The 20,761-nt window shown below is 46.3% G+C and overlaps 1 protein-coding gene and 1 pseudogene across 1 annotated transcript in view; one reads left to right on the top strand and one right to left on the bottom strand.

The window, feature by feature from the left end:
- The window catches only part of NID1 (nidogen 1), an 83,899-nt gene extending 63,794 nt beyond the window's left edge, over positions 1 to 20,105 (bottom strand). Inside the window, exon 1 of the mRNA XM_047088734.1 lies at positions 19,866 to 20,105. Within this exon, the coding sequence (XP_046944690.1) occupies positions 19,866 to 20,090 (225 nt within the window). The 5' untranslated portion in view covers positions 20,091 to 20,105. The remainder of the gene's footprint in view (positions 1 to 19,865) is intronic.
- Positions 14,676 to 15,498, top strand: LOC124518582 (charged multivesicular body protein 1b-2-like; annotated as a pseudogene).
- Positions 20,106 to 20,761: the final 656 nt, after the last annotated feature.

The raw sequence follows: 20,761 nt of genomic DNA, 5'->3' as shown, positions 1-20,761 counted from the left end.
GTCAATAAGAAAAAATAACTTCAGATAATGGTTAACCTGTTTCATGTCTTGCGAAATTTTCATGGTTTACCTAAACATAATGGTTCGGAACAAGTGATTTAAATGCATGCAAGTAAGATAAAAGTTTATAAATGAACTTTTCAACAATAATGATGCTTTACGATAGGTCTACATAAAACTAGTTTCCAAAATCTTTTTCGTAACTTGAAACCTTGAAGTTATACTGAGATAAGTTAAATGATGGATATTCACTGAATATCTAGATCGTTTCCAAATAAGATAAAACACTGAAACAGTAATTACTGAACACAGACTTATTTATCATCCTTTGGCTTTCTTTTCTAGAGGAAGTCAAGATTTTTAGGGTGTATTAGTAAACATGTTCTGTGCCACATTGGAAAATTTACAATTAGGAAGAATATACTTCTAGAAATTATAAAATGTATTTATAAATTTGTCAGTCTACAATTGCTTACTTCTTAGTGTTCACCAGGAATTAAGGATTTTAATACTTAAGAATTCTAATTAACATATGTAATTAAGACTACTAGAAATAATAAGAGTTTTATTTATTTTTAAAAAATTTTTTAAATGTTTATTTTTGAGAGAGAGAGAGAGTGAGCGCACAAGCAGGGGAGGGGCAGAGAGAGGGGGAGACACAGAATCCAAAACAGGCTCCAGGCTCTAAGCTGTCAGCACAGCAGGGCTCAAAACTCAGGAACCATGAGATCATGACCTGAGCCGAACACTCAGCTCAATCAACTGAGCCACCCAGGGGCCAAGATGCTAAACTTTATTAGGTTATATTGCACAAATGCATGTTACTAATATACGTGCTCTAGAAATTGTGTGAAATTGCTAAAAATCTGGTGTGTCCTGGTGTAATATTATCAGTCCCATTTCCAGTTATCTCTTAAAACGTTGTAGGTCACAGAAATAACCAAATTTTCTATTATAATTACAATTCTGTTATAATAACTCTCATCAGATGTTGAAACATGGTCATTTTATGTCTTTTGTCACTTACGGATGTTTATTTTACTCTGACGCTTTCGCAAAAGTGCCTCATCATCAGAAAGACTGGGGGAAAGGACTCAACAAATACTCGAGAGTACACGTTTCTGGGAACTTGAAGATTATAAAACTGCACCGGGTACGAATTTCCAGAACTCATGGACAAACTGGACTAAAGCAGAACGAGAATTAATACCATGGGACTGAATGAACTAATGAGGATTATTATTATTTTTTTTACAAGTTTGTCTTTGAGACATTGATGGTTCCTTAATGTTTTGGTTTTTTTCAGCTTCAAGGAAAGCATTTTTACTTTTTAATTTTGTAAAGTTTGCCTTTGTAAGTATAATTTTTTTTTTTCAACGTTTATTTATTTTTGGGACAGAGAGAGACAGAGCATGAACGGGCCAGGGGCAGAGAGAGAGGGAGACACAGAATCGGAAACAGGCTCCAGGCTCTGAGCCATCAGCCCAGAGCCTGACGCGGGGCTCGAACTCACGGACCACGAGATCGTGACCTGGCTGAAGTCGGACGCTTAACCGACTGCGCCACCCAGGCGCCCCTGTAAGTATAATGTTTTAATGTTAATTTATTTTTGAGAGATGGGGGGAGAGAGAGAGAGCGCGCGCGCACATGCGCGCGCATGCAAGCGAGGGAGGGGCAGAGGGAGGGAGACAGGGGATCCAAAGCAGCCTCCACTGACGGCAGGGAGCCCGACATGGGGCTCAGAACTCAGAACTCACAAGCTGTGAGATCATGATCTGAGCGGAAGTTGGATGCTCAACCAACTGGACCACCCAGGTGCCCGTACCTTTGTAAGTATACATTAAATATTTACTTTTTCTCCCTACCTGGTTCCTCCAGAATGTGGAAACTTAGTATTGTTATTTTCATATCTATATTGATATTTGCATAAGTTCAGTAAGCATCTGTTCTCCCTTGGACACAACGGGAAACATTGGTTATATGACCAAGGCTTCGACTGGTATGTCAGATTTGAGAATGTGCACAGAATCAGATGGGACCAAACAGCTTTGAGAAACTAAAACTGACTTTGCAGAGCCAAAAACAGCACCTTGGAAAAACCAGCCTGGTGTCTTGCTCATAGGGTTCCTGGCAGCCTAACCAGGTAAGGACAGTCACTTCCCAGCAGCCATAGGAATCTCAGGATATCTTGGGGACCTCTTGAAGAGAGAAATTCACCCAAATCTACAGGGATTTCAGGTGAAGTCTGATGGTGAGTCTTTGGCCTGCTTGGCTTCTTAGTCTGGAGAGGCTTTTAAAAGTCCAATCTAAGATTCCTTATGAAAAGTTCCAGCAAAGTGGATTTTTAGAGCCTATACAGTCAATCACTATTCTTGCTGCACTTAACACAAATAGTCTGGTCAAATGTAATTTTTCAATTTATTTTACAAACAGATTAGTCTGACTATGATTATCTTTGATAGAAATAAGGGTGATTATTTCAGTAGAAACTGATAACACAACCTTGTGGATATCATAATTTTTTTTTAATTTTTATTTATTTTTGAGAGAAAGAGGGAGAGAGCAGGGGAGGGGCAGAGAGAGAGGAAGACCTAGGATCCGAAGCAGGCTCTGTACTGACAGCAGTGAGCTCGATGCAGGGCTCGAACTCACGAACCATTGAGATCGTGACCTGAACCAAAGTTGGACGCTTAACCGACTGAGCCACCCTGGCACCCTGTAACCTTGTGGATATCAGATTCTACTCCCGATCATTTGTGTTTGAGCTTTTGTGATATACCTCTAAATTGGACCAGATTCTTCAAGGTTCCTCAAATCAATTCTTCGAGTTTTCTCAAATGTCTGGCTACAACTCTCCAGACTGACATTTCCAATTTTCTCCTACCCTTCTCATTTGGAATCACTAAGAACAAAGACTGCCCTTGAACCTCCATGTAAGGGACTATACCAGGTCCTCCTCACTACCCAGAGAGCAGTCAACCTTCAGGGACTTGAACCTCAAGTCCACATCTCCCAAATAAAAAGGGTTCCTCGAGACGTTTGGAACTGCACACCAGCTGGAGTTATAAAATTAACATCGACAAGGGAGGCTCCTCCCCAGAAGCAGACAGCATCTCGAGGTGGACGGCCCCTCCCACGGTCACAGATCAAGATCTTCACCTCCACTATGAAGATTTTATTCCTTTTTCCTTTTCACTATTTGCTTTTTCTGTTTATGAATGCATGCAAGGACGATGCTCCCTAACCGTGGCACCTACCTCTGAATCTACTGCTAAAGCAGTAACTGCCCAACACAAATCCTTCCTCCCCAAAATTGTTCTCGATAATAGGACAGCCCTTGATTATCTTTTAGCTGAGCAAGGAGGTGTGTGTGCTATGGCCAGCATCACTTGCTGCACTTAGCTTAAGAAAGTGACTCCTTCAGGGTGCCATTGAAGCACCCTGGGTGGCTCAGTCAGTCAAGCGTCCGACTTCGGCTCAGGTCATGATCTCGCAATCTGTGTGTTCAAGCCCGTGTCGGGCTCTGTGCTGACAGCTCAGAGCCTGGAGCCTGCTTCGGATTCTGGGTCTCCCTCTCTCTCACGCTTTGTCTCTCTCTCTCTCTCTCTCTCTCAAAAATAAATAAATATTAAAGAAAAAAAGTGACTCCTTCAATGGGGTCTTTCTTTGACTTTATTCGATTCTGACTGGTTTGGTTCTTGGATGCCATGGCTCCAAAGAGCACTCTAGACATTGGGAATTATCCTCCTTATAATAATCATAGTAGTCTCCCTGAAACACTATGTTTTCTCAGAAGCTTTAAATGCATGTTTACGGCCACTAGCCACCAAGCAGATGATCTTCCTAAGACTAAATCATCAGAAAAGAAACAAAGAGAATAACTGACTTAAGGAATGTGAGCCCAAAGTCATGACCTGCAAATACCCCAGATAGATGCAGCAGAAAGGCGTACTGACCTATGAATACCACGCGGAGGCCGCGGCAAACGGAGGATGAGGCAATAAAACCTGCACGAACTCGAGAGCTGGGAGAAGCATAATGCCTTAAAATCTGATCACATCTCTCAGGCTGAGAGCCTGATCAAAAGGGGAGAATTGCCAGTGGGGCGCTTGGGTGGCTCAGTCAGTTAAACGTCTGGCTCTTGATATAAGCCCAGGTCATAATCTCATGGTTCATGGGTTCGAGCCTCACATCGGGCTCTGTGCTGACAGCACAGAGTATGCTTGGACTTCTCTCTCTCTTTCTCTCTCTCTGCCCCTCCCCCAACTTGCATGCTCTCTCAAAATAGACGAACAAACTTTTTAAAAAGGGGGAGAATTGTTAGGAACAAAACAAAACAAAACAAAAAAACCCACAAGACAACAAGCCCCAGTGGAGTCGCTTATGCAAAGCTCCACGTCACCAAACCGAGACTTGACTTAATTATAGGTTTCAGCTCTCCCCAAAATGGAATCAGAAACCAGTCAATCAGGAATTGCCTGATCAGCACTAGCTAGGTCATCTGCCCTCCAGACAGACCCCTACCATCCCGTAGAAGGAAACGGACTGGGCCATAACCAATCCATTTTCCGCCTAGTATAAAAGTTCCTTGTTCCTGCTCCCTTCTGGCTAGGAAAGTCTTCCATTTTGTACAGCTCCTCAGAGCTCATTTCTACGTGCTAGGTATGGATGCGGTCCAATGCCAATTGATTTTTGTTCAAGTAAACTCTTAAAGTTTTTAATATGCCTCAGTTTACCTTCAAACACAGTTCTTACCTTGGGGCCCCAACTCAGGTGCCCTGACTCCCAATGGCACCAGCACATTCCTTGCTGTAGATTATGTGGTGTCTAAAGGGGGTGTCTCTTGATCAGATGGGGGCCCCACGTGTGGGGTGACGATCAGGTAGAAGCCCACCTGAAAACATCCCCCTGAGGCAGAACGAAGGAGACAGAAGTTTACTGAATCCAACACAAGGGAGTGGTGGGCAGGACAGCAGAGGAGAGGTGGTCTGTAAGGAGGCAGTGGGAGGGGGCTGCTTTTAAGGAGGGAAGGCGAGGCGAGGCGGTATGGTGATGGATGGAATTCTCCCTCTTTTGGTAACTGTGCCTAATTGTTAGTAGCCCCTTGATCAGAGCCGAGGGCCTGTGTGTAGTCAGCCATGTGGTCAGTGTGTCCCTTTCTGCATTCCATTGCTCAAGCCTGTTTGCCTAAAAGTGGCCTCCACAGATTACACCACAAAACTCTTATGGACTGAATGTATTCCTGAGAAAGGCTGACTGAATTGTCCTGAGTTCAAGCCCCAAACGGGGCTCCATGCTGGGCGTGTGGAGGGAGGGAGGGAGGGAGGGAGGAAGGTAGGGAGGAAGGAAGGAAGGATATATCTAGGGGTGCCAGGCTGGCTCTGTCAGTGGAGTGTGTGACTCTTGATCTCAGGATCTCGCGTTGAATCCCCATGTTGGGTGTAGAGCTTATTTTAAAAAACAAACAAATAAATAAAAATCTAAAAAATAAAGAATGTATCTATTCACCCACTCCAAGGAACACACCAAACAATAGGCTCTTCATCCATTTGCACAGCGCAGAACAAGAACAAGTCTCTTACATCACAAAACACCCCAGGGTGAAATGCCCAGCACCACATGGCTAACAGCTGGAGCCATTTAACGTACAATTGTTTCAACTCAGCTGACATTATGAAGAGGTAGAGCAACTAACCCATAACGGAGATTATTCCCCCTTTAAAAAAGCACTTCCTGTTTCATGTTTGTTCCTCTTTGAAGACAGACAGCATGAATCAGTGGAGAAAGTCTAAATGCAGACACCCAATACATAACATGTTAAATTCCTTACATTCAAATGCACAGGGAAGAAGCTGAAACAACCATCTCTTGAGGCTTAAATGAGCCTAGTAGTGATCCCCAGGGCAGAAGGCAGCCTACGATTGTTGGGGAAAGCCCTCTCCAAAACAGATGTGGTTAAGAATACTGGAGGGTAGGGGCGCCTGGGTGGCGCAGTCGGTTAAGCGTCCGACTTCAGCCAGGTCACGATCTCGCGGTCCGTGAGTTCGAGCCCCGCGTCAGGCTCTGGGCTGATGGCTCAGAGCCTGGAGCCTGTTTCCGATTCTGTGTCTCCCTCTCTCTCTGCCCCTCCCCCGTTCATGCCCTGTCTCTCTCTGTCCCAAAAATAAATAAACGTTGAAAAAAAAAAAAAAAAAAAGAATACTGGAGGGTAGGCACAAATAAGAAACAAATGCGGTCGTTTTCCAAATGCAAATTGTTGTACTCAGTTGTACTGAGAAGACAATGAAATTGCATGCAGTTGCAAAAGCAAACTCCATGGGTGGGAGAAAGTGGGAATTTAAGGTAAAATTATTTGGGGTAAAGAATGGAAAGGCAACAAACACAGACTGTCTGCCAACTCAGGAGTCCTTTACTACAGCTGTCCGCAGTTTAAAAAATTTAATACGACCATACTTCTTTTCACATACATAAAAAAGACAAGCAAATGGGACATAATTTAGTTTAATGTCATACAGCCAGTAAGTGATGGAACCGAGATTTGAACTCACATTTGCTGGCATCCATAACCTCTGCTCTTTCTCTTGTATTTGCTGGCCACTTGGGAAGACTTGTGAGCCACAGTGGAAGTTGCAAAGCTTCATGGGATAGCTTCATGGATAAAGATTGGATAGCTAGAAAAAACTAAGAAACTAAAAGGGCCTAAGGAAAGGAAAACTTGATAAAGAAGCCCAGGAAAAAGCCAAGCCCGTAATACAATCAAGGAGGAGGTTGACTGATTTTAAGTCGAGGCCAAAAAAGGGATCTATGGCCTTACCCCCTTCTGTGGTACTTAAAAAGCATTTTTATTCCAGTTATCTGATTAAATCTAGTAAAGCAGGCATTAATATCATCTTCATTCTTCACGTGAGAAAAAATGAGTTTCAGTTTATAGGTCTTGCCTAAGATCACACACTAGAAGTGCCAGAACAAAACTCTTGAGTCCAAACTGCAGACCTTTTCCATTAACCCCACTGAGCCAGAGAAATGGCTCTGGCTTGAATTAGAAATAAAAATAAAAGTCTTCACACATAAAAATAAGGGACAACCTAGGGGTAATAGTTAAGAGATTTGCCAGTGGTTTCAATTTAATCCAGTTAATGTCTAATGAGAGACTTTGGATCAGTTACCCATCTCTTCTGCAGGGAATTTCTACCTGAGATTACCTTCCAACATTTAAAAATGGTCAGGGTCTTTAAATGTTCACTTCTAGTGTGTCTATCAAAAAAGAGGTAGAAATGTGCCTCAGCAGTCCAGAATAGGAGCCAGTCAGGGAAGGGAGAAGGGCTGGTCTGAACTCTCAGTCACTGGGGAGAAGCATGCTCTTCTTTGACACCCTAGAGATCAATATCAGAAGTTTCCCTGTGGCAACCGGAGCCTCAGAAACTCCCCTACTTTGGATTACACCAGCCCCTTAATTTGAACACCAATCCCTTCATTTGAACATTAGAAATGATAAAGAAAGAATTAAGTATCCATCTGCCTTTCCAGAATGGACCATATGTCAATATCACCTCAAAGCCCCAGTTGATGAGGGAAAGCTACTCTTTACAAAGAAGTGTACTGGCTAGTAAGTATACAAAGAATTATAGAGGGGCACCTGGGTGGCTCGGCCAGCTGAACATCCGACTCTTGATTTTGGCTCAGGTCATGATCTCAGGGTTGTGAGATCTAGCCCTGTGCCTGCACTGAATGCAGAGCCTGCTTAAGGACTCTCTCTCTCTCCTCTCTCTCTCCTCTCTCTCCTCTCTCTCTCTCTCTCAAAATAAATAAATAAAGGGGAGCCTGGGTGGCTCAGTCGGTTAAATGTCTGACTTCGGCTCAGGTCATGATCTCGCAGTTCATGAGTTCAAGCCCCGCGTCGGGCTCTGTGCTGACAGCTCAGAGCCTGGAGCCTGCTTCAGATTCTGTGTCTCCCTCTCTCTCTCTGCCCCTCCCCCAATCATGCTCTGTCTCTCTGTCTCTCTCTCAAAAATGAATAAACAGTAAAAAAAATTTTTTCATAAATAAATAAATAATATAGAACGAATGATACAAAGAAACAAGCAAACCAGAAAACAAACTAAAATACGACTTGGCAACCCTTCATTTAATAGCTGAGTCAGGCAATGATCATCAATGGATGCTAAGCATTAGTTGAAAGGTTGGTGGGAAAGGGGTCCCCTCCATAAGACCGAAGTATCACCCCATAGCTTGCTTGCTGTTCACAAGGGAAAAAAACATGACTTGACAGACATGATTTCACTGTCATCTCCTTATCAGTAGCAGATAGTACAGCAATAACCACATTATCACTTGCCTCCTGATGTTATACAGTATGTCACAACTTCATTCATGAAGGACTCTTGTTAAATAATCTTTAGCCTACTCTATAATAAAAATACAAATATCCTAAATAAAAAAATGAGTAAAGGATTTGGATAAATGTTTCTCCAAAGAATATATATAAATGGCCAATGAGCACATGAAAAGGTGCTCCACATCATTAGCCGTTAGGGAAATGCGTATCAAAAACGTAGTGAGATACCACTTGACACCTACTAAGTTGGGTAGAATCACAAAGTCAGATAATAAGAAGTGTTGACAAAAGATGAGAAACTGGAACCCTCCATACATTGCTAGTGGGCACGTAAAATGGTGCAGCCACTTTGGAAAACAGTTTGATAGTTCCCCCAAAATGTTAAACAGTTACCATGTGACCTAGTGCTGGGAGAAGTTTTCCTCCACCCTTAAAGGTTCTTCTGGCTGGTCTAAGAATTAAATTGACACGAAACAGATTAACAGGAGAAAACCACATTTAGTTTCCAATGTACAGGAACACCACATGCATGGGGGCATTCCAAGACAGGAAGGTAAAATGAGGCATATATGTTTATCCTGAGCTAGGGAATGAGATGGAAGAGTAGGGCAATTCACGGGGTGATAAGAGCAGATTTTTCATAATCAGAGGTTTGCCCTGCCACATTGATGGGTCACTCAGGTAAAACTTATCTCTGATAAAAACTCTCATCCTGGGAAAGACCCCCAACTGACATTCATTAGGTAGTTAAGGGAGGTGCAAATGTTTTCAGCCCACTAGGTCTTGATCACTTTCAGCGCAAAATAACCCACATGCTCAAGTGGCATACTTTATGGAGACTTCTTTTGAACCCCTTCACTTGCAATTCCAGATCTCACGACAGATTCAGGAGAACTGAAAGCAGATGTCCACACACAAACTTGTACACAAACATTTACAGTAGTATTATTCATAAACAGTCAAAAAAAAAAAAAGAGAGAAAAACAATCTGGATGTCCATTAACTTATGAGTGGACAAATAAACAACAATATTACTCAGTCGTGGAAGAATAAAGTACCAATCTATGTTGAGACATGGAGGAACCCTGAAAATGTTATGCCAAGTGAAAAAAGCCAGTAACAAAAGATCACATATAGTATGATTCCACTTGTGTGAAATGTCCACAACAGGTAAATCCATAGAGACGGACAGTAGATTAGTGGTTGCTAAGGATCAGGGATGTAGGGGAGCAGGGAGGAGATGGGATGTGACTGCTAAAAGATATGAGGTTTGTTTTGAGGGAAATCAAAATATTCCATAGTTAGACAGCGGTGATGGTCGCACATTTCCTGAATATACTAAAAATCACTGAATCGTATACTTTAAAGGGGTGAATTTTATGGTATGTGAATTATATCTCAATAAAGCTGGTATTTAAAAAAATCAAGGAGGTATATAAAATCAGGGGGTAGTTGTATATACACGTATGTTTGTAATTTGTGAATCTCTCTGCAAGGAGATAAAAAAAAACAACTCATGAATAGTGATTGTCTCTAGGGAGGGCAGTATGGGGCTGGAGGCCAGGGTGGGAAGATTTCCCTGTTCTCTGTTTTTACAATTTTCTTTTAACCATTCGCATTGTCTTCCTATTTCCAGAATTAATTTTAAAATAAAATTCTACATGCTTTCTAAAGAAAAAAAATGTTTAACCTGAATTATTTCAAGATTGCCAGTTTTCAGAAAATACAGGGATGGAATAACATACATAGAAATGGTCATTACATTACATTACATTACACAGAAATGGCCAAATGCAGAAGGTGGGGCATTCTACGGGACAACAGGCAGTGATTCTTGAATAGGCTGATGACTCAAAAGGGGGAGGTCAAGATTAAAACAGACTACAGAGATGCAGTCAAATGTAATGCTTGTCTTTCTTTAAACCCATCTGAGTAAGTCTAGCTATAAAGGAAAGCTTTGGGAACATTGGACAGCTGTGATATGGACTGGATACAAACGGATAATAGGGAATTATTATTGACTTTGTTATGTATGATAATAGTAGGCTGGCTATATAGGGAAATGCTCTTTTCATTTTAGGAATGGACACTAAAATAGTGATGTAAGTCACAAGGACTGTAATTTACTTTGGATACATCAGCAAAGGAAAATTAACGAAATAAATAGGGAAAACGGCTCACAACTGTTACATTTAGGTAATGTGCCTATGGGTGCTCATGATATTTTCTCCCTTTTATGTGTGTAACATTTATAATTAAAAATTAAATAAAAGAAAAAAATTTACCTGAGGACAAAAGCAGTTTAGAGACTTGCTCTCTAGGGGCTAAGAACCAACTTTTCTTACAAGTAATGCAGTGGTGAGTGGGGTCACGCAGGGGTGAGTAGTGCAGTGCAGTGGCGGGTAATCTGATCAGTGGTGAGTGGGGTCACGCAGGGGTGAGTAGTGCAGTGCAGTGGCGGGTAATCTGATCAGTGGTGAGTGGGGTCACGCAAGGGTGGGTAGTGCAGTGGCGGGTAATCTAATCAGTGGTGAGTGGGGTCACGCAGGGGTGAGTAGTGCAGTGCAGTGGCGGGTAATCTGATCAGTGGTGAGTGAGGTCACACAGGGGTGGGTAGTGCAGTGCAGTGGCGGGTAATCTGATCAGTGGTGAGTGGGGTCACGCAAGGGTGGGTAGTGCAGTGGCGGGTAATCTAATCAGTGGTGAGTGAGGTCACACAGGGGTGGATAGTGCAGTGCAGTGGTGGGTAATCTGATTAGTGGTGAGTGGGGTCACGCAGGGATGGGTAGTGCAGTGGCGGGTAATCTGATCAGTGGTGAGTGGGGTCACGTAGGGGTGGGTAGTGCCATGCCCTAGTGAGCTTCATGAGAGCAGAGACTATGTGTGATGCCACTCATCACAGCTGCCCCATAAACCCAGCCCAAAAGTCTATACAGAACAGGGACTGATAAGATACTGTCAAATTGAAGGGGTTTGGGATGAAGGTAGGGTTCGCAGCTGACACCCAAGAAAGAATTCTTGAAGACGTCTTTGGTGCGAAAAGGCGACTGTATTAAAGCATGGGGACAGGACCCATGGGCAGAAAAAGCTGACAGGTAACTGATTATATACCTTCAGGTTGGGAGGGGGTTAGGTAAGTCTCTGAGGTATTTTGGAAGCGACGTTTCCAGGAACTTGAGGCGCTAGGTGCTGTTAGGAAAATGCCATTTATTGCCATTTAGTAAAACCTCAGTCATGAGACCCTTCAGAGGGATACCAGGGGCCATAAGCTTGGAGTATGATTGCCAGCATACATCTTGGGGGATTTGAGATAAAGGAAGTTTCCAAAGGAATTGTTACATGTTAAAGCAGACTCACAGGATCCTGGGGGGTCAGCATAATGTTAAGCCAAGATCCCCTTTTGCCCCAGCAAAGTGTCATCATCAGGGCAGCTGAGCTCCCAGAGGGAGGTCACCCTGCCTGTTTCAAGCACTTGTCTATGGGCTGTAGGCTGTAACAGAATTTAATTTTTCATTTGCCTTAGTTTCCCACATCACCATGCAAGCCCTTAAACCCCTTTCCTTTGTTCTTGGGCAGCCAGGAGTCTCTGGGGAATATCACACATATTCCACGTGGGGAGGGAGGGGGCCAGCCTGTATTCTTCCCTCGGCTCGCATAATGCTCCCTCATCAAAATGAATAAATGCAGAAAGGAAAGGAAGAACGTGCTGTCTTACATGGCGTAGTATAAAGACCGCAGAACTCAGAGTCGGAAGATCCAAGTTCAAGTTCCAGCTCATACTTATGAACTGAGTGAACTATGACGAGTCCCTTAGCTGCACGTGGCAGTTTCCTCCCCTGTGATACAAAGCTCATCCCATGATGCACCTGAGCCACCCTGCAAAGCGGCATGTCTCAAGTGAGCTAACACAGGAGCAGGCCTCCTTGTTCCCACCTTCCAAATGGGTCTGGAACCCACCGCCCTCATCCACACACCGCCTCTCCTCTGGCCCCTGGCAGCAGGCCTCTCTGGCTCTGAAATTCACTCTCTCCTCCACCTTGCCCCCCAAAATCCTCTGGCTGGAAGGCAGCGTAATTTTTTAAAAACTTCTAAAAACCAGACTACTTACAAGGGAAAATGTCCACACACACAGAACAGCGTAACGAACATCCATATACTCATCAATCAGCTCCCACAATTACCAACATGCTCCACTTTCCGTTTTAGCAATTCCTCCCACGCATGAGCGTATTTTTTTTTGAAATCTTTTAAATGAAATCTCAGACATCAAATTATTTCACCTGTCAATATTTCCATATGTATCTCTTCTAGAAGAGCAGTATGTCTCAAAGATGTCCTTTTATGGCCACTTTGTTTCAATCGGGACACGACAAGGTGCTCCCCCTGGCATTTGGTTCACGTGTCTCTTAAACCTAATCTTTTAATCTATAGGCTTCTCCCCCTCATGCTTCTTCTTCTCCCATGCTGTCTATTCCTTAAAGAAAGTGGGAATCTTTTAGAAATAAATCATGTAACTCCTCTGCTTAGGAATGTCTAACGGCATCCAGCTGATGATAAACGCCTAGGGTTCATTCATTCATTCATTCATTCATTCAATAAATCATAACAGAGCACCCACTATGTGCCACAGGCCACTAGTGAATGGGGGAAATGCGGGTGAATATGGCAAACCAGACCCTGCCTTCACAGGGCTCAGACTCTAGTGGAAAAGAGAGCCAACAAACAGGTAAACTAATAAACGAACAACCTGGTTTTAGGTGGTGATGCATGCCATGATGTAAATAAGACAGCATGCCGAAAAAAAAAATCACAAATGGGGGTCTGCGTGTGAGCAGAGGCTGCACAACAGGAAGGCGTAGCCACAGAACAGCGGGGCCTTGTGTCCCAGGCAGAGGGAAACCAAGCACCAAGCATGACAAGCTGGCTGTGGTGGGGAGAGAAAGCAAGCTGGTGTGGCTGGAGCCTGGCCGGTGAGAACAGGGTGAGGGATGGGGGCAGAGACACCTGCTGGACAGGGCCACAGGGAGCTTTGGGAGCGTGATGGGAAGTCTGGATGTCGTGGAGAGCGAGGGAAACCTTTCGAGGGTTTCTGACCTGGGGGTGACAAGGTCTGATATAGCTTTCCAGGGTCTGCGGCCACTGCCCTAGCTCACAGTGCCTTTCATTCCTGTGACATTACACACTCCTTTTCTCTACATTCATGGTCTCATGCACAGTAACGTGCACAGTCCTGCCCACCTGCCATTTTCACAGGCCTCGCCTCTACTCATCCTGTAGTTCCAGCGGGGTTGGGAAGGTTCTCCTGACCCCTCCATCTAGCTCAGGTGCCATCACGGTATCCGGACTTCTCTTTCATAGCACTTGTCACAGGGGCAACTGGTCAATTATGGGTATAATCATTGGTTCAATGTCTGCCTTCCCCAGCAGACTATAAGCTGAGAACAGAAACTGATCTTCTTTCAATCTGTATCTCTGAAGCCTAGCACCATGCCTGGCATATTAGGCAATAAACTGTTTGCTGAGTGAATGGATGGCATTATCTTCACATTGCACTGAATTTTATGAGAAAAAATATCCACTGTCTTGAAATAGAAATGCACATATTCAACCCTCGGTCACTCAAAGAATATTAAAAATCTATAAAACGGAGCTGAGAGATAATCTTGTCAAATCTCTTCATTTTAGAAAAAACAAGACCAGAAACAACATGAGGGTGAGAAATGAAGTGATTTGACCTCAGCTATAAGTTGATCAACAGGGGTACCTGGCTGGCTCAGTCGGTAGAGCATGTGACACTTGATCTCAGGGTCATGGGTTCAAGCCCCAAATTGGGTGTAGAGATTACTTAAAAATAAAATCTTAAAAAAAAAAAAAAAGTTGATCACCATAATGACTCAGTTTCATTTTAGTCCCAACTAGAAATTAATAATCTTGTAAGTATTCTATTATTCAACCAGGGCCTCTGCTAGACCATGGGGCACCTTTGGGCAAATCAAATGCAGGTGTCCTTTCCTGAGTGGCCCCAGTCCCAGGCTGAGGTTTAGGGCTTGGTCAGTTGCCTGTGGGATGGGCTCCAGCTCTCACTGCCCCCTTGGTCATGGCCCTTGTGCTGCAAATAACCTGTAGACCATAGGCGCTGGCCCTGGGCTCAACCAACAGATTCATAAACTTCCCATGTGCCAGTAAGCATGTCCCTTCTATGGGTAACAGCAATGGGAATAGGACCTGATCTCTGGGAGCGGGGCAGGCCACCTCTCGACTAGGATGGGACCCTGAATGCCCTCCTAGCAAACTGGGGCCACGGCTCTGGGCTGCCACCTCCAAGGAAAGTCATGGGACTATGCTGAACATGGAGAAACACCTATTTAACTTGAAGTTTTCTGTGAAAGAGCTTAAAAGAAATGTCAAACACGATTAAGAAGGAGAGGCTGGGGGATGCCTGGGTGGCTCAGTCAGTTAAGCATCTGACTCTTGGTTTTGGCTCAGGTCATGATCTCCGGTTTCATGAGGCCGAGCCCTACGTTGGGCTCTGCACTGACAGTGTGGAGCCTCCTTGGGATTCTCTCTCTCTGCCCCTCCCCCTTCTCCTCTCCCTGCGTGTGCCTGCACACGCGCTCTCTCTCTCTCTCTCTCTCAAAATAAACTACAAAAAAAAAAAAAAAAGGAAAGGCTGAAAAAGCTGAGAGTAAAAAAAAAAAAACCATTCAGAAGAGCAGCACAAATGTTTTGAGAACACACACTGAAAATGAAATCCGCCAAAAGAACCAAGCAATTAATTTCTCGAGCAGGAGTGCTAAGGTTAATGCGGTGGGTGCAAGCGTTCAAACTGCAGGAACAATGGGCAAGAGAACGGAGGCCATGGCCATCTGGTTAAGTGGATGCTAACTGAGGGGTATGAACCTTGACAAGATTCCCGCCCTGATGGACCAACGCCAACACCAATGTGCAATGCTGGATGTTTCTATGCAGCAAATGGTAGGCACAGGAGTTGCACCACTACCCTAACAATACTGCAAAACCAAGTCCATATGCGGCTGCAAGAAATGACCCATGAAGCTGGCCTTAATGTCCACATAGACAACCACCACAAGGTCAGATAGGTTCTGCAGATAGGTAGGTTGCTTCCCAGGGAACAGGATGAGCTATCACAGCCTGGCTCCTGATCAAGAGTAATTTAAAGAACAGGTGCTTCTGTTAATTTCACTTGCTTCTGAAATGTGTTGTGTGTTTATATAGATAAGTTGCACTTCAATTACTCTGAGAAAGCTGTGTATGGCCAGAAAGCTTAAATACTATTTGGATGGAATGCTTTCTCCTGCCTTGCTGTATTTCCCGACGCATTAAGAAATACCAGGGAGTTTTCACCTTGACAGATTTGATGATTGGTTATGTGTAAAAGCACAGGGGCATATTTTTGTAGATGCCTTTGATAAAGCTAGCATCAGCTTGTTACATATGAGACATCTTTTCTCAAAAGTTACATCAACTGTATAGCACCAAAGTACTACAGAATAAAGTGTAGAATAAAGGTTTGGGGCTTTTTCAAAAAAGACACAATCTCTGCTCTCAATGAAGAAGAAAGCCCGCAGTTTTAGAGCACATTACTACATGATAAGCTGTCTAAATACATTAATTCAGTGAATGTTCACAACTCCATGAGAAAGGCAATGATGTTTCCGTTTTGCAGATGAACAAAATAAGGCTTTCAGAGGTTGGATAACTTACCCAGGGTCCACAATAAGTAAGTGGTAGAACAGAGATTCAAGCCCACACGTATTGGGCTCCAGAGACCCCACTCTTTCCACATTACCTACTGATACTCCCGTTGAACAGATTAAGTTATGTAAACATTTATCAATATACTAAGCTCCAAACCAGACAATATTGGAGTTACAGAAGAGTTCTAAGGACTGAGGGGTGCATGCAGTCTACAAGTACCGGTCAGTTAGGAAGGAGGAAGGGCCTAGAGAATGGGAGAGAATCTGAGAGGTTAAGAGATGGATAAAGTGGAAGAATGAAAGAATGAGTAAAGGGCCAAAGTGAGACATATTCTACTGTCTTAGAAGTGTTAAGGCAAAGCTGGAAATGAAGCTAGAATGGTAGGATGAGGCCCTGAATCCAGGTCAAGGAGTCCAGGGTCCTCTGAAGTCAGAATGGAGGGAGGGCACTAAAGAAATTGAACATAAGGGCACCTGGGTGACTCAGTTGGTTGAGTTTCCGACTCTTGACTTTAGCTCAGGTCCTGATCTCACAACTGGTGAGGTTGAGCTCCTCGTAGGGCTCTGGCTGACAGCACGAAGCCTGCTTGGGATTCTCTCCCTCTCTCTCTCTGCCCCTCCCTCGCTTGAGTGCACAAGCGCTCCCAAGCCCCTTCTCTCTCTCAAAAAAAAAAAAAAGAAAGAAAAGAAAGAAACAACACTGTTGGAAAGTGTCACTGCAACAGGACAAGAAAGATACAAAAGCAAGGGCCTTCTGTGAAGGTGAAATGGGGAACTGATCACCGTGTTACTCAAGCCAGTGGGCAACTCTTCAGTCCTCACCTTTTGTGCCCATTTAACCTTGGTGGTTCACTCCCTCCTCCTTGAGACACTTTCCTCATTTGGCTTCCAGGACTCCACTTCCTTTTCATTTCCTCTCAACTCGCTGGCCACATCCTGTCAGTCTCCACTGCTGACTCCTCCTCTTTTCCCTGACCAATGGAGGCTCCCTTGGACCTCTTCTCTATTTGCATATACTCCCCTGCAGGGGTCACTTTAGTTCTGTTTTAAATACCATCTATGCGCCAATGATTCCCAATTTGTACCTAAAGCCTAGGCTTCTCTTCTAAATTCCTGATTCATATACCTACTCCATCCCAGACCCTTTACATTAGGTAGTATATCACCTCCTGATATATAATTTACTTACTATGTTTGCTGTTTGTTTTCTTGGTCCCACTCCCCTGCTAGAATGTAAACTCCCTGAAGATAGGATTGCTTTGTTCACTTGTATTTTGAGTGCCCTAAATAGTGCCTGGTACATAGTAGGCACTTGGAAGGTATCTGTGGAATAAATGAATAAAAAGAAGGGGTAAGGCAGCCTCAAAACAGTGAAGAACCCGCATAAGGTACTATGAACAAGGAAAAGCAAGTAGTGAAAGTATCCGAGGGGAGGAGGGAGGTGAGTGATTTTCATTTTGCCACGTGGAATCTGAAGTGACAGATGGGCATTTGGGTGGAAATATCTGGTAGGATTTTGGAATTCTGGGACCAGTGTTTATTATTATTTCTTCATCTGAAAAGAAGGGAGAGCTGTTTTGAGGATTAAATAATGTAAAACTAGCAGGTCCTCTGACACATGTAGTTATACTCACCCAATACTTTTCCTTCTCAGTGAATGTTCATATTCCTAGCCAAGTGCCCAGGACCGTGCAGACCCTCTAGCTCAGACACACATCCCTGTCCATCCACCTTTTACTCAGGGCCATCACACAGTAGATGCCCCTCGAGTCCTGGGAACGCAGCCCTCCAACGTGGGCCCTCTTTGAGGATTGCCTCCATTGAAAAACTGCTTGGCCCAGGATCACGCTTCCTTCCAAGGCAGCCCTTACCCGTGACTGATGGCTGCAAGGGCACAGAGACCGAGCCCTCTCAGGCACACTGGAGACAGCTCGAGACACCCCACCTCCAGAGCTCCCAGGGAGCTGGCTGAGACCTTTGCTGGCGGCTCAGCCTCTGCTCAGTTCTTCACCTCCCTGCCTCCGTAAGTGTGGAAATGAGGAGCCCTCCCCCAAGAAATAACCTGCTGGCTAATCTCCATTTCACAGTCAGCTTCCTGGGAACCCTTGGGGGAGGGGCGGGGTGGGGGTGCAGCTACAACCAAGCGAGCTCCGGGATTCTTTCTCCCTGAAATGCAGAGTAAACCCGAATAGACCTGGAGGGTATGGCTTGACAGGAATCGTTTTTTCAGCAATAGATTTTCTAGGTCTTCAGAATGTAATGTGGTTAGTCTGATGCCACAAGTGAAGGAGGGCAGGAGGTCTCAAATTTAACACAGGGGTTCTGAACTTGGGGCTCATGAATAGAATTCGGTGTGTCTGTTAAGAAGGGAAAAAGAGAAATTTTATTTTTATTTTCAATAACTCCTAAGTGATATTTTAGCATTTCCTTCCATTATGAATGCAGGCAACAAATCATTAATGACCTTGCCACCAATAGGGGTCACTGATATTCCCATTTCACGTTTTAGTCATTGTAGATGTCTTCAAACACTGTTCACAGTCCTCATGATCTTGAAAGTTCAGTAATTACCTGACCCTCCCCCCACCACTCTTACACCTTATATTTAAAATGGCTAAAAATACACACGTTACTTCATACAATTTCTAATATTTGTATCTGTATTCGAACACAACTGATTTCCTTGGCAATCCTGCGGATGTTACTCTATGTAATTAAAAAATCTTATTCTAAGAAGGGGTCCGACAGGCCTCACCAGACGGCCCACGGAGGTCAGCCCACAAGGGCAGCACTCTCTGTGGGTGGAGACTTGAAAGGCTCCTTCTTTTTAGGCAAAGCCGACAAGCTCCACGTGGGTGTTGTCCAAGGCACGGTCTGCCCCGGCCAGGCGACGAGCACAGCCATTTCAAGGGCAGGACAGGCTCCCGCCGCTGTTTGCGCTGTTCCCCCCACTTGTGGAATGCGCACAGCTTTATATGAAATCCACATGGTGCGCGGCTGGGGAAGGCGGCGGCACGGAAGGACTTTACCAAGTTGACAGCGTCCCCGGGCCCGGCCAGTTCTGAGAAGGCTCCAGAGAACTAAAGGCCACCTGGGCCCGCTCCCCCTTTGGGGCCCCCCATGGTGACAGTGCTCTGCCACAGGAAATTCGATCGGGTCGCCCTGCTTTCCCAGCGCTAAACTCTGGACTGAAACGAGCTCAACTGGAGAGCAGAAACATTGCCAAGACATATCCGGAGTCCACACTCACACATGCAGGCTGTCGGCTAAATTCCCGGGGCAGAGGCCGGGTTTGGCGGTCTTTTCCTGACCCGGCACCTACGGAAGTCCCAGGGCCCGCGCGCCGCCTGCGACCCAGCTCTCGCCTTTGCCCGAGTCCCGCCGGACCGGGTCCCGTCCCCAAGGGAACAGGACAATAGCGAGACGCGGACCGACTTCCCGGCGGCGATGCCGCCCACAGCCGCCGGAGAGGAAACTCCGCCCGGGGTCCCGGGGTCCCGGGGTCGGGAGGGCGCGCGCCGGGCCGCGCAGACGGGACGAGCCCCCCAGACCCGCGTGCTCCTCTGGCGACAGTGGCCAGGCGGCGCGGAGACGTCGGCGGACCTGGCGGGGGCGGGAGGCCAGGAGACCCAGCGCCGCGCCCCGCGCCCCCGCGCCCCCGCGCCCAGCGGGTCCCGGTCCCCGCCCACGACGCCCACGTCCGTCCGGCCCCGCGGGCGACCCTGCCAGCCTCGGCCTTCCTTCCGACCCCGGCTCGGCCCCCACGCCCTCCTCCCCGACGGCCCCCACCGCCTGCCCCGGGTCGCACTCACGTAGACCGAGTTGATGTCGGATTTGTCGAAGAAGCGGAGCGCCCGCCTCAGCTCCAGGGCTGGGGAGACTTGGTCATCCCCAGCCTCCAGCTCCAGGTCCCCGTGTCCCGGGCCGAACGGAAAGAGCTCCTGGCGGCTCAGGCAGCCCCCGGGCCCCGCCAGGAGCAGCTGCAGCAGCAGCGCCCGCGTCCACGCAGCCCCGCTCCGGCGGATCGCGGCCAGCATGTTGCCGAACTGCGGTCCCGCAAACCTAGCGGCTCGGCGGACACGGCCGAGGAAGGCGGAGACGTAACCGGACGCCCCTCCGCAGCCCCTCCACGCCTCCCGCCTGCCTCCCGGCGATCCCACCCCTGGAAATAGGGGAGGGGAACAGGGGAGAGGGAGAGGGCCCCGCCCCGTCCACAGGGCGCGCCGCGGAGGCTGCCCAATGGCCGCGAGGGGGAGGGCGTGGGCGAGGGGCGACACCGAAACCCCCCGGCGGTTCCGGCAGCGTCACCCTCGACCCCTGCGGGGGTCTTGGGCGCTGGTGGCCCTAGGTTCCCGAAACCAGCCCGGTTGCCTCCGAAGAGCAGAGCTTGGGACTTTGCACCACTGTCCCCGGGTCAGGGCTAAGTGGGAGGGCGGGCTACGTGGAAACGCTCTGGATTCGGGAACACAGCCCAACCCAGGGCTGCTCGGGGGCGTCCGGAGGTCGGACTCACCGGGTCACGCCCCAGTTAGAGGAGGGGGTAGGTGCTGGGAATTAGCAAGCAGGGACTGGACCAGGAGCATGTTCCTGAATACATCCATCCAGATTTTCGGCGTTATTGAGTGCGGGCGGGATCCTTTGCCTGGTGATGTGGACGTTCGGCCAAACATGGGGTCCTACCCGCGAGACAAACTCACGAGTGTATAAA

Source organism: Lynx rufus, unplaced genomic scaffold, assembly GCF_022079265.1.
Source record: "Lynx rufus isolate CCGP_SWC_20201006 ecotype Redwood Valley unplaced genomic scaffold, mLynRuf1.p SCAF_25, whole genome shotgun sequence".
In the NCBI taxonomy this organism is placed as follows: domain Eukaryota; kingdom Metazoa; phylum Chordata; class Mammalia; order Carnivora; family Felidae; genus Lynx; species Lynx rufus.
The sequence above is the reverse complement of the archived record's forward strand: the minus strand, read 5'-3'. Positions and strand labels throughout refer to the sequence as shown.